Source organism: Spea bombifrons, chromosome 13 (genome assembly GCF_027358695.1).
Source record: "Spea bombifrons isolate aSpeBom1 chromosome 13, aSpeBom1.2.pri, whole genome shotgun sequence".
Classification (NCBI taxonomy): domain Eukaryota; kingdom Metazoa; phylum Chordata; class Amphibia; order Anura; family Pelobatidae; genus Spea; species Spea bombifrons.
This window is the reverse complement of record NC_071099.1, coordinates 13,059,317-13,079,518: the sequence shown is the minus strand read 5'-3', so window position 1 is coordinate 13,079,518 and position 20,202 is coordinate 13,059,317. Positions and strand designations below refer to the sequence as shown.

At 40.9% G+C, this 20,202-nt stretch overlaps 2 protein-coding genes across 5 annotated transcripts in view; both read left to right on the top strand.

The window, feature by feature from the left end:
• Positions 1–10,638, top strand: part of SCN4A (sodium voltage-gated channel alpha subunit 4) — a 29,334-nt gene extending 18,696 nt beyond the window's left edge. For 2 of the 4 annotated variants that reach the window (XM_053452865.1, XM_053452862.1), the window contains 11 exons: positions 1,447–1,902; positions 2,391–2,514; positions 2,694–2,848; positions 3,535–3,708; positions 4,023–4,145; positions 4,485–4,763; positions 5,156–5,209; positions 5,794–5,931; positions 6,125–6,229; positions 6,592–6,862; positions 7,184–8,532. In XM_053452865.1, coding sequence (XP_053308840.1) covers positions 1,447–1,902; positions 2,391–2,514; positions 2,694–2,848; positions 3,535–3,708; positions 4,023–4,145; positions 4,485–4,763; positions 5,156–5,209; positions 5,794–5,931; positions 6,125–6,229; positions 6,592–6,862; positions 7,184–8,346 — 3,042 coding nt within the window. In that variant the 3' untranslated portion in view covers positions 8,347–8,532. Of the gene's footprint in view, positions 1–1,446; positions 1,903–2,390; positions 2,515–2,693; positions 2,849–3,534; positions 3,709–4,022; positions 4,146–4,484; positions 4,764–5,155; positions 5,210–5,793; positions 5,932–6,124; positions 6,230–6,591; positions 6,863–7,183; positions 8,533–9,066; positions 9,299–10,281 lie in introns of those variants that run through there. The other 2 variants (XM_053452864.1, XM_053452863.1) reach the window with 2 other exon arrangements.
• Positions 10,639–14,559: 3,921 nt separating this feature from the next.
• On the top strand, positions 14,560–19,303 carry CD79B (CD79b molecule). The gene is made up of 6 exons (XM_053452750.1): positions 14,560–14,614; positions 16,180–16,215; positions 16,884–17,192; positions 17,600–17,718; positions 18,196–18,237; positions 18,986–19,303. Exons 1-6 carry the CDS (start codon positions 14,560–14,562, stop codon positions 19,082–19,084), a joined length of 660 nt encoding a protein of 219 aa, XP_053308725.1. The 3' UTR covers positions 19,085–19,303.
• Positions 19,304–20,202: the final 899 nt, after the last annotated feature.

Here is a 20,202-nt window from a genome sequence, read left to right as displayed (position 1 = left end):
GAGTGTTGTGATTGAAAACCTGTCTTCCAGGAATTGTTGTGTACTGCGATATCACGTTTCTAACGGGAGAAAAAAATGTCCCACGAGACCTTCGTCTAACTTACCGAGGGCAATTTTTCAAGATGGGTTTCCATCTTAAGGGTGCCGTTCCACTTCGGCAAAGCATTATCTGCTTTCTCTGCCCTGTTAAGCACATGAACCTTAGCAGATTTGTCATTTTATGATGTTTGTATATGTTTCTTAATCGCATAAAAACAGCACAAACTTTTTGACGTGTTTTTTGCTCATATGGACACAATCGGTCGCTGCTTTGGCAGCACGTGACAATTAGGTCTTCCTGGCAAAAAGTCATGGAAAATCTTACGTAGTGAAGGAATTATTACTGGGAAGGATTTGGGCTTTCAGCAGTACAAGGAAGGACGTTCCTAGAGCTGCGTTTAGTTGTTTTAGTCAATTCTTATTTTGTTTGATGATGTGGTTGGTGAAGGATACATGCTACCATCCTAATAGTGAGATAGATCGGGCTGGTAACTGCGGACAAGTCCATTAATACAGAACTATTATAGGCAACCAGACGTTATACTGTGAAAGTTATAATAGGATCTCGAGAGGAAGCGGCACAAATAGATTTGTAATTCTGTCTGCTCAAAAAAAATAGAATCCCGTGAAAAGGTACGCGGGTGTATAACACAGATATATAACACAAGACGGCCCTATAAAGCTTCTATTTAAGTTCTATTAAGTGCTTGAATATTCGGCGAGACTCTTCTCAAATGTGTACTTGAAATGGAGATGATCCACGTCAGCAATTGCCGTGCGTGGACCAGAGAGCATTTTTTTGTAGTGTTTTATAGCTGCTGATTTGCTACTTTCTTGAAGCCCGTTAGAAAGAGTCCGTATGCATTGAGAGTATGAAATTACATCAGCGGCCGGGAATCTGCAGCGTCTGTAATAATTCTTAACTTTGATACGGACAATCCGTGGCTACATGATCTCTGTGCATGCGTGAAATGCGTGCCGCGGATCCTGGGAGCCGTCAGACTCGTAATAAAGGTTTCTAGAGTCCTGTAAAATCAACGGTTATGTTTACAAAAGAAATGCTGATGGGAAAGAAGAGAACAGAGAAAAAAAGAATTAGTAAGATGTCAGTTATTAATGCGACGAGCAGGCGGTGGATGAGTAAAACAGCCTTCCAAAAGAAGTGGTGGAGGTTAACGCCATGTGAAAGTTGACTTAAGACAAGACTAAGAATCAAATAAGGTTTGAGGTCTCGAAGCAGACGGGTCTCAAAATTATACGTTTCTGTGTTTTTAGAATGTTTGGAATGTCTATACTGGATACATTTATTTACAATGACAACAATGACCGAAAAAAAAGCCTTGGGGTAGTTGGTGATAAGTAGCAACCACGCTAATATCTGTGTTGTAAACTTGTTACATTTTACAGGTCCTTAATCTGTTCTTGGCCTTGTTGCTGAGTTCCTTTAGTGCCGACAACCTATCAGCTTCTGATGATGACGGTGAGATGAACAACCTGAGTATCGCTATAGGAAGGATCACCAGAGGCATCGACTTTGTGAAGAAAACCTTCATCTCCCTGCTGCATTGTAGATGGAAGGAGAAGACGAAGGAAGAAGCAGAGAATGAGGACGTGACCAAAGATGGAATATCTCTAAATCATGTGTACACCGAACCAGAGCCTAACCTGGACTATCCTTATCTCAATGGGGTGTCCAAGAGAAATCAATACATAATGGATGAGTTTGACCATGTCAATTTTATTAACAACCCCCAGTATAGGATAGAGGTACCTATCGCTTCCGAAGAGTCTGACTTTGATATTCCAGACACTGATGAAGTGAGCACTCAATCCGAGATAGAAGAGGTGGCCGTAGAACAAAAGGTAGGACTATGGACAGACAGCGGACTGACAAACCACAATGAAGCTTCCCCATTTTAACGATTACTGACCTTGGATTGGGGAAGAAACAGTCTAGCAAGTTCCTCATGCTGGCTTGTTGGGTTGGTTGTTGAATTAGTTTGGTTTTAGGATTGGGGCATTATCTGTGTGTTTGGTTTTAAGATTAGCGAAGACAATATCCGGTATTCTCCATCTCTTCGTGTTGGCTTAGTTGTCCATTTTTGCCATTTTGTATTATGGTGTTAGTTGTACAAGGTTCTAACATCCAAGAGCGGAAATAAGGAGTATCTGTCCCTTATAACACCTTATTTCTTGTAACAAATTGATAGTCTAGACTATCCAACATTCTCTCTCTCTCGATGCAGACTCTTAGCTATTTTCATCTTCAGGACTATCACAGACCTCCTCGCCTGGTCTGATTTGTATCCATTGAGTTGTTGTAACTGGTTGTTCTCTTCCCTTTCTTGTAGAAGAAGTTTGATGATGGCTCCTCAGTGTGCAGTACGGTAGATTACAAGCCTCCTGAGCCAGATGAAGAAGAAGATGGTCTTGAACATAAAGAAGAAGATGGTCCACAGGAATGTTTCACAGAAGGTACGAGACATAGTCATAGACCATAAGCTGGTTTGGTAAATGGGTGGACATGAGCGGACATTGAGTGGAGAGAGAGCAATAATTTAAACATGTTTTAATTTAATGATTTTGTTAAATTGTGTTATAATGGCAAGCTCCAAATATGTTACTAAAATCACTTTGTTCTTTCTCCTCATCAGCCTGTGTAGGAAGATGCCCTTGTCTCTATGTCGACATCACAACAGAAAAAGGAAAATTATGGTGGAACATTCGGAGAACCTGTTTTATTATAGTGGAACATAACTGGTTTGAAACTTTCATCATTTTTATGATTTTGCTCAGCAGCGGAGCCTTGGTGAGTTAATACGTCTAACCGGGGGATAACGTATTAAACAGGGATGATTTAAATGTCTTGTTCTATTAGTAGACCAGGCAAATGTCCACCTGCTTCCTCATTAGGGTTTTCTAGATTTGAAGTTGGAAGCAGTTAAGATAAGAGACAGCAAATAACATAGTGCGGAGTGCTGAGTCAAACGTTTTCACAGTAATTGAAAGGATTTTTCCCAAAAAGACAAAAAGTACTCAAAAAACTCTTTGAAGGCTTTACCTTTCATATCTCTGACACTAATGCTTTGGTTCCGCCCAGAGTTGTGACAGACCGTTTCATTACCTTCCCAATCGAGACAAACAGATCGTATTATTGGTCATATTATTCATAAGTATGAACAAGTCTGGTCCTCACAAAGAATCCTAAAAAGCAGTTTTATATGCTAAACGTGCCTCCAGACTATCCCATTTCAAGCATTACAGTCTCGATTTCCAAGCACTGTTTTTTGCTGTCCTGCCGAGCTGCCCCACCGGTTGCATTTTGCGGGCAGTGGCGATCATAGACCGGTCGGGGAGATCAAAGGATCTTCCCAGACTGTCCCACTGTGCTGTGTAAACGCTCCATTTTCTAGCACTTGTTACAAACTTTTTGGGGTCAGAGAAAAGGGCCGTTATTTGTTTTATCATTTAAGTCCCAAGAATTTATCTTTCTAGGCGTTTGAAGATATCTACATTGAGCAGAGGAAAGTTATTAAGATCATGTTGGAGTACGCGGACAAGGTGTTCAGCTACATATTCGTGTTCGAAATGATTCTTAAGTGGATCGCGTACGGCTTCAAGGTTTACTTCACCAACGCATGGTGCTGGCTGGATTTCTTAATCGTAGATGTAAGTTGTTGCATTATAGTCAGAACGTGTTTGATGTTCTAAGATGGAATCAGAGGTCTCAGGGCCACCAACATTCTTATGATCTACAACAAAGGTTATTCCTTTATAAATTATGTCCAAAAAATGACATTTAGGACAACTTACGATAACAGTACTATACATCCTCTGAAACACCTTAATGCACATATTCTGCGTTGTCCACCAATCTTTTCCAGGTCCTGGCATGATGACCTGAAGTTCTTAGCATTGGGGTCATATCACTTTGTCATGGAACTTTCTTATTTTTCTTCTTTTTCTCTAATGATTCTGCACAGGTCTCCATTATCAGTTTGACGGCCAACTGGTTGGGTTATTCAGAACTTGGACCCATCAAATCACTACGAACCCTGAGGGCACTCAGACCCTTAAGAGCATTGTCAAGATTTGAAGGCATGAGAGTAAGTATCTTTGTAAATTACAATTATCCTGTTACATTGTTTGATTTATTTGATGGATGTTATTTTCTATGAGATGGGTGGTTGGTGCTTCCTTCCAACATAACAGAATCATGGAATTCATGGTATGCGGAATTGTCTCAATACCTCTGGAACCACTAATCATATCTGTTGCTAAATCGTGATATTAATCCTGGTGACCTTACATATGTAGCCCCTTAAGAATTACTTTTCTTGGTGGGATGTATGTCCTTCTTTCATCCTAAATCCTTTTATCAGATCACCAAGGCTGAAAAGTGTGCATGCCATCCACAAAAACCTCTCTCTGGTCTCTGGTTTCAGGTGGTTGTAAACGCACTTTTGGGAGCCATACCCTCCATCATGAATGTCCTGTTGGTTTGTTTGATCTTCTGGCTTATCTTCAGTATCATGGGTGTGAACCTGTTTTCTGGAAAGTATTATAAGTGCATCAACACCACGACCTCGGAGATGTTTCCACTCAGCGTGGTCAACAACCGTTCGGACTGCTTTGCATTAAATTACACAGGGCAAGCGAGATGGGTCAATGTCAAAGTGAACTTCGATAACGTCGGTCTTGGATATCTTTCCCTACTGCAAGTGGTGAGATCATTGTTTTTATTTTGCATTTTCACTTAATTCTCCTTTAACCAAGAAACGACAGCATCCTACCCGCACATGTCCATTGGGCAGTCAATAGCATATTATCTGACGCGATCTCTTGGAAAAGGCTTTAGAATGTCCGACACGCAAATGGAGAAACACAGTCCATAGACAGAGTCGTCTCTTACAACTGACGTCTCCGATTAAGGCGGAACTTTCTGTTTGCCTGCCACTTCCTTTTGGTTTTCCATGCTGTGCTCGTTGTACTTTGTTGATGGTGGCCTTCCATATTGCGTTGAGATTATTTTCCTTCTCTTATTTGGTTTTGATACTTGGCGAACAGTAGTGATACGGAAAGTCAATATCAGTTATTTTTTCCCCCCTCTTCTCAGGCAACCTTCAAGGGCTGGATGGATATCATGTATGCCGCTGTTGATTCCCGTGATGTGAGTGGGTCGTTATTCTCGGGAATGGCCTGTTGGCCTGTCAATATGTAACAATTTGCCATGTCATGAATTGTGTGAGAAGTCACCAGAGGAGACCTAGAAACTACTGACTCTGGAGTCCAGAGATGTATCTTGGCTGGCCGATGCACTAGGCGCCCCAGCTGCCCCTACCACTTACCTCAGTGCCCACCCCCCCTGGAACTGCCACCCTAGGCACGAATACACCACCACTGGAGCCTTATCCACGTGTTTCTTGCAAGTGCTTGTGGCAGAATAAACACTTTACTTTTAATAAGAGAGCACCATTTTTCATCAGCCCATTTCGTAAGTTTCGCTGGTTCATGTCTTTGGATAGCGGTGGACGATCCAGAGAGAAAGGGCTGCTTAAATGTCTGCATTTGTGCAAATGAATGATGAAAAATAGCTTAAAAACTAAAGAAAGTAAATAACAAAACATCAAGACAGTGCTTGTGCTTCATTATGGCAGAATAAGAAATAACAGAACAGGTCGCGTCTCGTTTGCCCCCCCCCACCCCGATGTCCCTATCTGTATCTTGTAATCAATGTCACCTCTTATTTTTCAGATTGAGGAGCAGCCGTCTTATGAAATAAACCTTTATATGTATTTGTACTTTGTCATATTCATCATTTTTGGAGCTTTCTTCACGCTGAACCTGTTCATTGGTGTGATTATTGACAACTTTAACCAACAAAAGAAAAAGATGAGTATTGGATAATGATGGGAGAGAAGCTAAGGTGTAGCACTAGTCGCCCCACTTAGCTGAAATGTTAATTTAAAGGTGCCGTTCGGCTGTTATCAGCATTAAAGTGCATATGATAGCTGAAGAGTCCCTTTAATTTTTTTAGACTTTTGTCTAATGATCCCCCAGTAACCAGGATCCCTTATTTTTATACTTTGGAGGTAAAGATATCTTCATGACGGAGGAGCAAAAGAAATACTACAATGCCATGAAAAAGTTGGGTTCAAAGAAGCCGCAGAAACCTATTCCACGGCCAGCGGTAAGACGCTTAAGTATTTCCAGCTTGATGAATAGGGTCGAGACCAACGAGTGATTAAGGTTTGAGTCTTTGGTTCATCGCTAATGAATTGAAGCATCATTAGCGTCCCTTTAAATCATTTCATTAGTTCTATGTTAAAGCGTACCCACGCCATGCGACAGGCCAGTCCAACGGTGCCCCCTGATGGTCAAATAGTGATTGTGCAGTAGAACATCTGCATCTTACAGACGTTCTATAATATATAAACATCACAAGGTAGACCTTTTCTAACATTCTACTTTTTCTTTCACTGGTAACACTATTTCCCTTATCTCTTCTCGTGTCTGTCTGTCTGTCTCTTCCTCCTGACATGCTCGCTGCAGAACAAAATTCAAGGTTTGGTGTTCGACTTTGTCTCCAAGCAGCTGTTTGACATTGTGATTATGATTTTAATTTGCCTCAACATGGTAACAATGATGATCGAAACAGACGACCAAAGCCAAGAAAAAACGGACATTCTCTTCAAGATCAACCTGGTCTTCATCGTCATCTTCACTACGGAATGTGTGCTCAAGATGTTTGCTTTGAGATATTATTTCTTTACCATCGGGTGGAATATCTTTGACTTTGTAGTGGTCATCCTATCTATCGTTGGTAAGTTTTCAGACCTCAATATTGTGTGTATATATATATATATATATATATATATATATATATATATAGATATATATATATAGATCTCCAGGAAGGGCCGTCCATCTGGCTATAGATTTGAAATTTCCTACAAGGAAACAATTTGAGCTTCTTAGAGTAACTTGTCTGATCTTGGGCCTCATAATCAAGATTCATGGAGTTGGATTAATGTTTTCTAAGCTTTCCCACTAGCTTTCACACAGTCTTTGTACATTAAGTGTCTTGTGAAAATACAGTTTAGAACTTTGTGAATTAATGGCAACGACAATTGTTTATTTCTAGGGATTGTCCTTTCGGATCTCATAGCGGAGTACTTTGTATCCCCTACGCTCTTCAGAGTGATCAGACTGGCGAGAATAGGGAGAGTCCTTCGGCTCATCAGAGGTGCGAAAGGGATCCGTACACTTCTGTTCGCCCTTATGATGTCCCTACCGGCTCTCTTTAACATCGGGCTCCTGCTTTTCTTGGTGATGTTCATCTACTCCATCTTCGGAATGTCCAACTTTGCCTACGTGAAGAAGGAATCCGGAATAGATGATATGTTTAACTTTGAAACATTTGGAAACAGCATGATATGCTTGTTCGAAATCACCACCTCTGCAGGCTGGGACGGGCTCTTGAATCCCATTCTGAATAGCGCCGCGCCGGATTGCGACCCTCACCTGGAAAACCCTGGATCTGGCGTACATGGGAACTGCGGTAATCCATCCATTGGTATTGTTTTCTTTTGCAGTTACATCATCATTTCATTTTTGATCGTTGTCAATATGTACATTGCCATTATCCTGGAGAACTTTAACGTGGCTACGGAAGAGAGCAGCGAACCGCTTTGCGAGGATGACTTTGAGATGTTCTATGAAACTTGGGAAAAGTTCGACCCGGATGCCACCCAGTTTATCGCCTACAGTCGAATGTCAGACTTTGTAGATACTCTGCAGGCGCCGTTACGGATTGCTAAACCAAATAAGATTAAGTTAATCACCTTGGACCTTCCTATGGTGACTGGAGATAAGATTCACTGCTTGGATATTCTTTTTGCATTGACTAAAGAGGTTTTGGGGGACTCTGGAGAAATGGACGCACTTAAAGCCTCAATGGAAGAGAAGTTTATGGCTGCTAATCCGTCGAAAGTGTCTTATGAACCCATCACCACCACTATGAAAAGGAAGCAGGAGGAAGTCTGTGCCATAAAAATCCAGAGGGCATTCAGGAGACACCTCCTCAAGCGTTCTGTGAAACACGCTTCCTACGTCTTCCGGCAGAATCACGATCAACACTCCGCAGCTGAGGAGCCTCCGGAAAAAGAAGGCTTGGTCGCCGACCGAATAAACGATGCCTACGAACAGTATTTAGAAGGAGGGGAAGGAAATCAACGTCCAAGATCCACGAACAGAAGTTCTCAAAGCAGTGGAGTGGATATTTATGTAAGAGAGACTTTTGTGTAGACTCAAATAAGCCATGCTAAAGGAGGTCATTAAGTGTAGAGCTCTATGAGTAGACATGCACTGTTCTGAGTTACTGAATATCCGAAATTCAAAATCTTGGGGATGTAATGGTTACTTTTTGGGTTTTTTTAATAATATTTAAGATAAGGGCAGGCTGTTGCCCTGAAATCATCTGGGTTTTTTTTTTTTTTTTTTTTGCAAGAATGCTATTTCTTTTCTTTTTCATTAAATATTGATAAAATTGATATTTTTATTGCAACTGGCTGAAGACAAGGTTTAGGCTGAGGATAAAAACTGACATATTTTATGTGGTTTTTTTCTTCAACTATGTGTGTGTAATGATATATACATACACAATACCTCATTCAGAAAGATGTTTACATATTTTATTGTGTAATTGAACTAAATTATTGCGGATTAATTTTATAAGGATCAGACTGTATTTTTCCTGTGTGATAACTTAAACTAGCAGCGAGACTGCAAAGAGCACTTTTCAGGACTCCACATGGGGGCGCTGTAGTGTTGCATCCTTTGGAGGCTAAAAGCAAATGCCTTTGGTGCTGTCACTACTGGGAGTCTGTAGCCCAAATCTATAATTCTATGCACTCCAGGCGTATCTAGAAGGTGGAATTAGGGCAGTTAGGTTTTACCCCTATGCTGACATACCCCCCCCCCACTGCGCTACTGAGCCTTTAATCATTTCATGTTTTTATCTTCCAGTAAATAGCTCTCGAGTTGGACTCATGCTATGGATTTAATGTGAGTCACCCAGGGCATGGATTTTAAAAGTATTTTTTTTAATGTGTGCTTTTAATTCACATAAAGTGTATAATATTGTATATCATATACTAAGGAGTGGCAACTCACAGCTACTGACCAGCTACACTTCCTTTGATCTTCTGCTGCCATGACTATGACGGCTCATTAAATATAAATGTGTTATATATATTTATATATATATTTTTTTTTTGGCTACCATTTTTTTTTGGCTGCCAAGGCTTAGCGCTTGATCCAAAACTGCATGGCGCGACCTCCTTCATGCCTGACAAGGAGGGAGACAAAGTCGATGGAGATACAATGTAACGCAGGTGGAATTCTGGAGATCCAGAACTGGTTCCAGTTTCTATGTGTTCTTCTGGGTGAAAGGTTTTAGTGAATAACCATTCGATGGAGCCCTAGTTACCAGTATCGTTTAACAGAAGTTAAAATTTAAAGTGGGAGCCGTTTTATGTTCACGTGAAAGGGGCTATTAAAAGCCCCTGAAAAACAGCACGTTTGTGAATGTTTTTTTCATTCTTTATCTATATCCATGAAATAAAAAGTCCATTTTACATTTATAGATTGTGTATGATATAAAAATTCACATAACAGATGACTAGATGAATGATATCTTTTAGATTAGAATAACTTAATCTATAGAATAACTCTCGATATTTGCTGTATTTCTCGGTGGTTCTAAGACGTAGATAAAGGGCTTTTGTCTCCCATCGGGGCTGTGGTTGACATGTTAAGTCTTAATGGCTCCTTTTTGAAAGCATATCCTGCTCAGGAGAAAAATGGCTGTTCCAAAGATGGCCTCATCCCTCTCTGTTTAAGATTTGAATGCTCTATTTTGGCCATCGCCTGAATGTTGGATTCCTACTTGGCACTGGGGAAGAAATCTTGCAAGGGGCATTTGCAAGTTATTGACTTAGAAACCAAATGAATGGGACGCTGTCCCAAACTCCAATCTGGCTCTCTTGATCTTCCTTGGACGGCCTAATGGGAACATGGCTGATCTCGGGGGTCCGTAGGATCGTGACAACCCGTGATTTGAATTGCTTTGGGTGTTATTTGGTGTGGCTTACGCGCTTCTGGCTGGTATTCTGCTTGCGGGTACGCTGGCTGGTTTGACCGTTAAAGAAACCCTCAACTAATGACTCCGTGTCTCAGCAGGAACACGTAGCTCTGGGCTACCTGACATCTGCCTGGGCTTTTGTAGCTAAAAGGAATTTAATTCTACATCAATTTGCAGCTGGAATTTTGTGTCTTTCGTACAACACAACCTGCTGTTTCCAGCACAACGTGAAAGTCCTAGGTACGCAGAGTCTCGGCAAGACGAAGACGCATGAAAAAGAACTAAAATTCTAAATCATAACCTGAAGAACTGGCACAGATGTAGCCTTTATTATATGTATGCAAACCACTGGTGCATGCACTGTGCCTTTCCTCTACAATGTCGAACACAAGCAGATAACACCAAATGGGCTGATCATTTAGCGAGAAAACTGCACAAAATTAGCACCGCAAAAATACCAAAAGACAAAATTATTTCCCTTATTATGCTACAATTTGCATTCTATTTACAAAAATATTTTAAGATTATTTTTTATATTATATATATATATATATATGATATATATATATATTTTAAAAATATATGTATTATAATTTATATAATATATATATTATAGATAATATTTATATATTATATATATATATATATATATATTATCTATAATATATATATAATATATATATATATATAATATAAATATATATTATATATATTTTATAAAAATATATATTTTATATTATAAGGAAAAAAACATTTTTCTGTAGGCTGAGACAAAGTCTTAAGGAGATTCTCCCCTAAATCGTTATTTTTTTATTTGCTTCCTGTTCATTTAAACGTCTGCAGTTTAATCAATTAGCCGTAGACTAAAGCTGCTATTCGATAACTAGGTATATAGGCAGGCTGTCAGCGTGGAGTGTTAAATATTTATCATTGATGAAAGGAGATCAGTGAAAACACTGCTTATAAAAAGATTGTTCTCTCTGTGTTGGGAGAGTTGATATTTTTATGTATTTTTATCTTTAAAATACAAGCTAATTTCTACAATTTACTGGAAAATGTCTTAATAAATGTATTTTTTAAACCTAAAACTATTTTTTTTCCTTATGCAAATAAAATGATTAAACCTTTCCACTGCTGTTTATACCTGCAAACCAACTCCTTTGATATATATTCTGGCTCAGTAAAAAAAACCAAACATGTTTGATTAAAAAAAAACAAAAATAGCATTAAATGATGTATTAAAAAAAAACATTTTTAATACATCAAGTGCTAATTTTTTTTGTAACAAATTTGCTACAAAATACTTGAAGCTTCCTTTTGTAAAAATTTGGTTTCTGGCACAAGGCACGCATATCAGTCTCCGCCTACTTCCTGTTTTCTGCATCGTTCTTACAAAGAGCAGCCAATCAGGAAGAAGGGGACGTGATGGGATACAGGAAATGCGAAGGCAGATGTTTCATGGTATATGTCTTTAAAGCTGTAGACATATTCTGGCAATGGTTAACTAGGCCAACAGGTCCAGAGGGGGCTGTAGCCCCTCCCCTGCATAACAGGGAGCCAATCGTCTTCTTGAGATCATTGATTACCCCAACTGGCTCACTGACACTATGTGCACATTTTGCTACCCGGTGCCCTAAAAGGTGGGGTGCTGAGGTATGATGTCATACGCCAACACGCAAGGACGACCCCCTATAGCAATTTATTTAATTAAAATTTTGCTGACAGAGACATTTTAAGTGTAGTTTTGTTTCCTGGTAACCCCGTAAGATGCATAAAATTAATAGCAGATATTTAAGATACGCTGTTTACATTTGGATATATGTAATAATAATTTAATTTTACATCTGATGCCTGTATATATTTATTTTTAGTGCTGGAAATTAAAAAAAAAATTAAATGCAATTTGAATGCAAATAAATGTTATTCTTGTACATTTCTGAGAATATACACAATAAATTATTATTTGAAAACTCCGCTTCACGTGTTCTACCTCCAAAAACGCGTCCGTTCCGGTAAAATGATATGGACTTATTTTTCAGCCTACATTATATTCACATTTTACATTTCTTCGAGCTGTATGCACTCCAGGAGGGTGAGCCGGCCCCAGGGCCGTAAACAACACATTTGCCGGGTTTAATTAATTGAGCTGCGCATAAGCCGGGGGTGAGGCGACTTGTCCAATGAACGCTAAAAATCCACCACGCTAGCTGGCACATGTATAGGGGTCACTTATAGTAGCCCCTGAGTTTGAGTTGGAGTCTCTGGGTGACGCCCTGCTTACTCGGGTCTCAGGATCTTTTTCTTCTTGCTCCAATTGGCCAGTGGGGTGGCCATGCCCACTCCCAACATATATTGCGCCCACATTCCTCTGATCTCCGCCCACTAAAGACACTCCATGCACACTCAGCCCTGCCCCCCAGCGAAGCCCCTCCCCCAAAAGAGGGAGCGCTCTGGGAAGCCTATCTTACAAAGGGGCTTAGTAGCTTTTTCACGCTCTAGTCTATATATCAAGGACAGAGATAAAACGAAAGGGTCAGAGGCTTAGATGTAAAGTAAGGAAGTTTTACTTTACTGAGAGGATAGTAGATAAGTGGAACAGCCTCCCAGCAGAAGTGGTAGAGGCTAATACAGTGAATGAATTTAAACATGCATGGGATAGACATACGGCTCCTGAATCTAAGACGAGACCAACGACTGATTAAGGTTTCAGTCGTTACAGCAGGAGAAAAGGCAGACTAGACGGGCCAAATTGGGGCCGATCTGCTGGCAGATTCTTGATAACAGAGAATGTCAGGACTTAGTTCCAAAACCCGGGTTGTTGTTTTGGGTCTCCGAGTACGTTTTGTAACTGTTGACACACAAAGTCATGAATACGCGTTTGTCGATGAATAATCGTGCCGCTTCCTATAGGCCAAAGAACGCCAAGCAGTACGTCGCCCGATGTCCTTTTCCCAACCCATTAATATTCAAAACAGAATTGAATTTCATTTGTACTTTTTCCTCCCCGTTGTGACCGTAATGTTAGCATCTCTTTCCCCCCAACCCTCCGACCCCGTCTCGCGTTTCAATAAAACATTATTTTGTTGGACGGCGAGTTCCACGCGGGATGGAAACATATTTATGAAGAGAATGCGCGTTCTCACCGAAGAAAAACAAGCGGACGCCTTGATTTACGTAAAACTTACATTAACAAAAACAATGATAAACATCGTTTTTTGAGATTTCGACATTTTTCTGCACTTGTTTTGAAACTGAATTCATGAAACATCTAACCCGACGCTAACTAATAAAAAGAAAACAACAAAAAAAACATTTGATGTTCGGAAATATTCAAATTCCTCAATTCGGTCTTCAAGACCTCCCCTGGGGGGGGTGGAGGATCAGTAATTGTGTGTGTGTGTGTGTTTAACCATTTTAAGGTATTTTAGGAGTAAATTCCAGATTTCTTCTCTATTATGCTTAGAATCTATAATTTAGCTGGACATGCGCCGGCTTTTTGGTACGTTCTTTAATGACTGGTGCAGGACTCGGGAACGAGAAGGAGGTTGGATTTGTACCCAGAGCCGGGAAGATGTCTTTGAAACATTTTTGAAAGTTTTGTAATGAAGGGAAGAAAGTCCAAAACCAGTCGGCCGAAGAGTCCTTGGGTTCGTGATAAAGAGGCGCCGGGGGCAGGTTGGTCCAGGGGCAAGAGGGGCGATTTCAACTTGAAATAGGGCAGGTTCAAATTGGGCTTAGTGGGGTAACGACAGGTTCCACACAAGGCAAGTGGACGTGTATTAGCCCAACTGCAAAGGGGGGGGGGAGTACTAGTAATAGGTGTGGTGCCCCCTTTAAATGCCATTGAATGTGTTACCCAAATGGCTCTGATACCAGCCCTGGTGGAGACCTTGACTTGTCTTTATTTCAAGAGCCACTTCATTGAGTCACCTGCATTCAACCAGGGATATCAACCATAACATACCGGGAGTAAAAGCACCAACTGGGAGTCTTATATCCGATCACAGCGGGGGGGGGGGGAATAAGCAGGAGTCAGACTGTGTGACCCTGAGAATCTGGGGAGTGAATCCAAACTAAGGACACAGCGAGGCATCGGAGGAAGCCTGAAGGACAGATTAATGTCATCGACCGCTTCCTGTCTGTCCCAAAAACCTTGATATTATTGCGTCTTTTTAGCACATAAGGTGTGCCCTCGAGGTGGATTCGCATCACATGATCTGTTAGTTGGAAGGAAGTTCTTGCCCCGGACTATTTGCATGAACCGAACAGCGTCTTCCTGCCTGAAAAAAACAATCAGTGGACCCCCTGTCAGTTTCTACAACCGTATCCGACACCTTCGGACCCCACGGCTGAGCGAGGGTATTTTGTAGCTCGAGATGAGGGCGTCCGGGGTCGTGCTTTGTGTGCTCTGCGGACTATCCATTCTATCAGGTGAGCGGCTTTAATAGAGACCTAGAACCTGCCGGCAGATCGGCCCCCATTCGGCCCCCATCTAGTCGCCCATTTCTGTTGTAAAGACTCAAACCTTAATCAGTCGTTGGTCTCGCCTTAGATTCAGGAGCCGTATGTCTATCCCATGCATGTTTAATACCCTCACTGTATTACCCTCTACCACTTCTGCAGGGAGGCTGCTCCATTTATCTATCGCACTCGGTAAAGTAAACCTTCCACACATCAGCGTTCCCCACAAAGGTCTCCTGTGTTTCTGGGTTATAATATGTGCACGGCTGCAATTTTATCCCACTATAACCTTCCTATCAGATTCAAATACCATGACTTTTTTGTGTGTATATGATGTCATGAAAACGACATAAATTGCATTAACTATTTGGTACCCAGAATGTGCAAGTGTTTAATTAACTGTGTGGGGGGGGGACATCTCTTCTTTTAAATTAATCCAACGATACGGGATTCTAAAGACTGTACCTTTTAAAAATCACTGGTTTTAGATTTAAAGCATTCTAAGGGTCCAGAAACCAAATTACTGATTAACTTATCATTAAATTGCTTTGAGAAACACAGAATTTGCCGGCAGATCGGCCCCATTCGGCCCCAGGCTAGTCACCCTCTTCTACTGCTGTAAACAATCAAACCTTAATCAGTCGTTGGTCTTAGATTCAGGAGCCGTATGCATGCATGTTTAATATCCTCACTGTATTACCCTCTACCACCTCTGCTGAGAAGCTGTTCCCCCTATCTACCCCCTTGCTAGGTCTGCCTCTTTGATACGGTGGAACGATATCAGTCATGTCTTGTTTACATACGTTTAGCGAATTATAGAGAGGGAACTATGTGAAAATACCTTTTCCTGCCCATCTGTTCAAAAGAGGAAGAAAAAGAACTTTCTTAAAGACTATACGGGCAGCCAGGCAGAACAAGATCTTTTTACGCAGGAAAATAAATGTCTGTCTGTTATATGGCTGCGTTAGCGTAGGGAGCGGAGAAACACGGGGGGGGGGATTATTACATAGAAACACAAAATTCTCCGGCAGATCGGCCCCATTCGGCACCCGTCTTGTCGCCCGTTTCGCCTGCTGTAAAGACTCGAACCTTAATCAGTCGTTGGTCTCGTCTTAGATTCAGGAGCCGTATGTCTATCCCATGCATGTTTAATACCCTCACTGTATTACCCTCTACCACTTTTAATGGTAGGCTGTTCCACTCATCTACTACCCTCTCAGTGGTTGCCTCTACATAGTATGTAAACTCCTTCACAAGTATTTAGGACTACTATCTCCTTGGCATACAAATTAGCTGCCTTTTTATAAAATAATAAAATAAATATATATAGTTTTTGTTGTTTCCTTAAAGCTGCTGTTCCACCAGTTAAATAAATCTATGCCATTTAGTCTGTTCCCCTTATCTACCGCTTTTGCCTGGGGCAAGTATCCTATGTACAGTGGCAAGAAGGCCTCTTTCTGCCCCTTTACTGTTGGCCATATGATAATGAAATATTACATGCCTTTTAACAGTACATTCGTCTTCTTCCTTTACAGACCATGGCGTTGCCACAAAAGACTGCAAAATCCAAAGTAATGTTCCATTCCTTTTTTTAATTAATTCCTCTTTGTGTTTGTTTTTTAATATGTTTTGTTCTTTATTAGAATTTTTTCTAAGAGTTTTTGGGGTTTCTTTAGTTCTAATTATTTATGTTCTTGGAAAAAAAAGTTACATTTTTAAAACGGTGTTAATCTGGCTGCGTCGTCCTCAAATATTTAAACCTAGAACCAGTGCTCCTACTTCTGGGAGGGGGAGTGGCTTCCTGATAAGGTGGGGCTTGCTAGCATGGGGTGAGGCTAGTCATACATGGCATAGGGATAGGTCTAGACAGCCTTCAATGTGATTGGAGGAGAGGAAGTGGGTGTGGGGAAACAGCACTCCCATGTCTGGAGATAGAGATAGGGACCCTGAGACCCCGGGAAGCTGTGTTTCACCTGGAGACCCCGGTTCAAACATGTAGAGTGCCCAGGTATAGGGCAGATTTAAAATACAGGCCTCATGCTTTAAGCTCTATAAAAAAAGTAGGAGGGGCATAAGGAAATGGGTGGCCCATAAGGGGAAGTAGGAGGAGCCTGGTCAAACACAGTATGGTACTTTAGGTAAAAGCTTATTCCGGCCCGTTTCCATATTACTGAAATAAGGTGGGAACTGGTCAATTTTTTTTAATTTTTTTTAACTTAATGTCACTTCCGGTTTTTAGGTGAAAAGTTGTTTCAGGAGCCTCGATTCATAGCGCAAAAGAAAGGCCGCACTGTGACGATCTCGTGCCGTAGCTCGCACGCGGACTGCATGACATCAAACTGCAGCATCACGTGGTACCGCGGGACCCCAAACGGCTCTTTCGTCAGCAGTGTTAATGACCCCAACATAAGAATTATAGAAAATCAAAGAAATTCATTTATGGAACTGAGAAAAATACATAAAGAGCACTCGGGGATTTACTTCTGCAAGATAAATACGACAAAAGGTGAACAGAAGTCTTGTTGCGGGACTGAGCTCATGGTGCTGGGTGAGTATCCGAGAGCGCTAGATTCTGGGACAGACGCCGCTACATTGTTGCTACAATTCTCATAAAACTGGGTGGTTTAATAAGAGCTCCGATCACAAAGTTCTTTTATTCCGATCGACTACTTCAGAAAATGTCAACTTCTGCCATCACAGCACAATGCCATATGCAAATGTATGACTGATGGGGAGGTGTTTATTTGCATATAAGGCTGTGCGGTGATGGGAAGAACGAGACAGAGCCGATTAATGGAATTGCCATTATTGACCCTAAAAGGTTTGGGTCTCTTAAGTATTTGGAACATGTTGCCCTAGTTGATGCCGTACCAAGGGGTGGAGGAGGGGAAGCCATCGACAGACAGCTGTATTGAGCCGCCGATCACAACGAGTAATGTTTGTATTGTTTGGCAGTGTCCGGGAAAGTTGAAAGCGCAAAGTCAAGAAATATCATGAAGGACGCGATTATCATGTTTCAGACGTTTTTTATACTGCTCTTTACAGTCATACCAGTGATGCTGCTAATGGAAATGGTAAGTATGTGTATGTGTGTGTGTGTGTATGTGTATGTATATGTATGTGTGTGTGTGTGTGTGTATGTGTGTAGCACAGAGGTACAGGAGCATGGAAGAGCCTATCTCCACCTCGAACCTCTTGATCCCCATAAGTTACTGCTGACTTTAAGCTCTCTCTTTGCGGGAGCCGGAGCATCATTTTATTTGTAGTTCTATGGTGACCAGAGACTAAGTTCTTGAAAAAAGAGCCTCCATAATACATCTTCAATGAAAAATGTCATTTCATCTTAGTGCAATCTTTTCTATAGCTTCTACGGTGGGCGGTCAGGAAATGGCTCGTTGCTGCCAGGCCAATGATTACCATGAGCCATAGGCACCGCTAGCCAGTTTTGGGACAATGGGGAAGTGTAGAATAACTTTAATTAAAAAAAAGGAAGATGTTTATATAAATATATGTATGAAATAATTCCTATTTGTTTTCTATCTGCATTTCAGAAGAAGAAACGCAGTGTCAAGTTGGAAGACCATACCTACGAGGTAAAGGAGGTCCCTCACACCTGGCAATGTCCAGTTTATGCCCGATTTAGTCAAATAATGAAATTACATTATCAAATATATATATAAATATAAAGTCCAATGTTGGCCCCTTTGACGGCTGCCACAAAAAAACAGACATTAAGTTTGTATATTTTTTATGTTTATATTAAATATTTGCTAAACTCTAGCGAGTAGAAGGTTAGGAATCCCCATTTACGACTTGCTGCACTCTGCTGCCCTCTGCAGGCACCTACTAACAATACAGCATTTAGCATTCAACAATCTATGGGGGTTTTTTTGCGGTAAAGGTGTTTTTGTGATACTTTTCTATTTTTTTTTTTTTAACACATTTTAACATGCATTCCCTACCTCGTGTGATCTGAAGCTATTTTCTACTTAGTTGCCGAGAGCACGTCTTTTATATCTAGAAACAGGAAGTGGTTTAGAGGAGCGGCCAAAATGCCCCGAAGTATGAAGTTCATAGAAGAGTGGGTGATATATATTTAGAAATAGCTGCTCCATTCAAAAATAGCACGTTATTTACGCCGTGTTTGCTAATTTATGTTTTAAGAGTAATACATAAAATGTCATGTAAGGAAGTTTTACTTTGCTGAGAGGGTAGTCGGCACGTGGAACTGCCTCTAAGCAGAAGCGATAGAGGCTAATACAGCGAGAGCATTTATACATGCACAAGATATGCATACCCTACACTGGTAACCATATTCGTTTTGTTCTTCCGTTTGTACAGGGCCTGGACATTTACCAGTCAGCCACATACGAAGACATTCAAAACGTACGAGTGTTATCTACAAAAAGCATGATCGGGGAACATCCATTCGTGGAGTAATAGTCAGAGCGCTGATCACGCACTCTTTAAACATACGACCTACAGAAGCCGTGGGCTTTTTTCCATCATGGATCTTGTGCTACTCCACGCAACACCAACCCATGGTTCCTGAACGAGAAACCAACAATATGAACCACAGAGGAACGTCCAACGGGACATCGTCTTCTCGATATCGCCTCCAGATTGTCTTTTCATTTTTTTTAGTAATGTTTATTCTGCTTTGCCTTTAGGGTCGTTTTCCGCGAAGGTTTGGTATTAGTGGTGCATTTATCCGCGGATTGTGCCTTTTTCATGTTACACAAATATTAACCCCTCCATGACAAGGACCGTACGTGTACGGGCTCACAATGCATTCTTTTTAATGGCTTTAAGGACAACCCATAGTCCTTAAGGAAGGGGGGGTTCCATACATCGCATACATTTCCATTTAATAAATTATATATATATATATATATATATATATATATATGTAAGTTCTGAGAGGGAGGATGAACGGCGAGCAGAATGTTCAGCCCTGTTTATGCCCCGCTGGGTGCAGCGGAGGGCAAACAACTTTTTCTTTCCTGTGTTGTAAAAATGGTGGAAAATTACCCCTTTCATCGAAAAATGTTTTGTTATAGGGTTTTTACAGCTGGATTCGGGAAGTAAATATCAGCGAGATATATGGCGAGATATCAGTCATAAAAGCTTGTATATAACGTTTTTAACCCGCACGTGACTGCTGGCAGAGAGGAGACGTTTCTATAGAATTAGGTTAATCATCGCTGAATAAAGTCTGTCTGGAGGATCTTTAGCGGGACAAGCTAATTGCTAAGCTCTCTTTGTCTCTTCGGCATCTGCTGTATACATTTTAATGTTAGAGGAACATAAGGATATCTTTATTCATACGGCGAGTCGGAGGGGTGCGTGGAATTAACGCCGTCACCTCCTGCCTGGATAATCAAGTTACTTGCTTAAGGTTAAAAAAAAAACAACAAAGGACAATACGTCTGGAAAGTTAAAACAATAAGACGTGGCAACTAATAATGAACAAACTAATTTAATAAACTAGTCCTTTATTCTACAGTTTATAATATAGAAACATAGAACCTGCCAGTAGATCGGCCCCCGTCTAGTCG

Excerpts from the sequence above, each read along its gene's own strand:
- CD79B (XM_053452750.1), top strand. The coding sequence starts at position 14,560 with ATGAGGGCGTCCGGGGTCGTGCTTTGTGTGCTCTGCGGACTATCCATT. Across the intron at positions 14,615-16,179 it reads CGGACTATCCATTCTATCAG|ACCATGGCGTTGCCACAAAA; the intron begins GTGAGCGGCTTT and ends CTTCCTTTACAG. Across the intron at positions 18,238-18,985 it reads TGGAAGACCATACCTACGAG|GGCCTGGACATTTACCAGTC; the intron begins GTAAAGGAGGTC and ends CCGTTTGTACAG.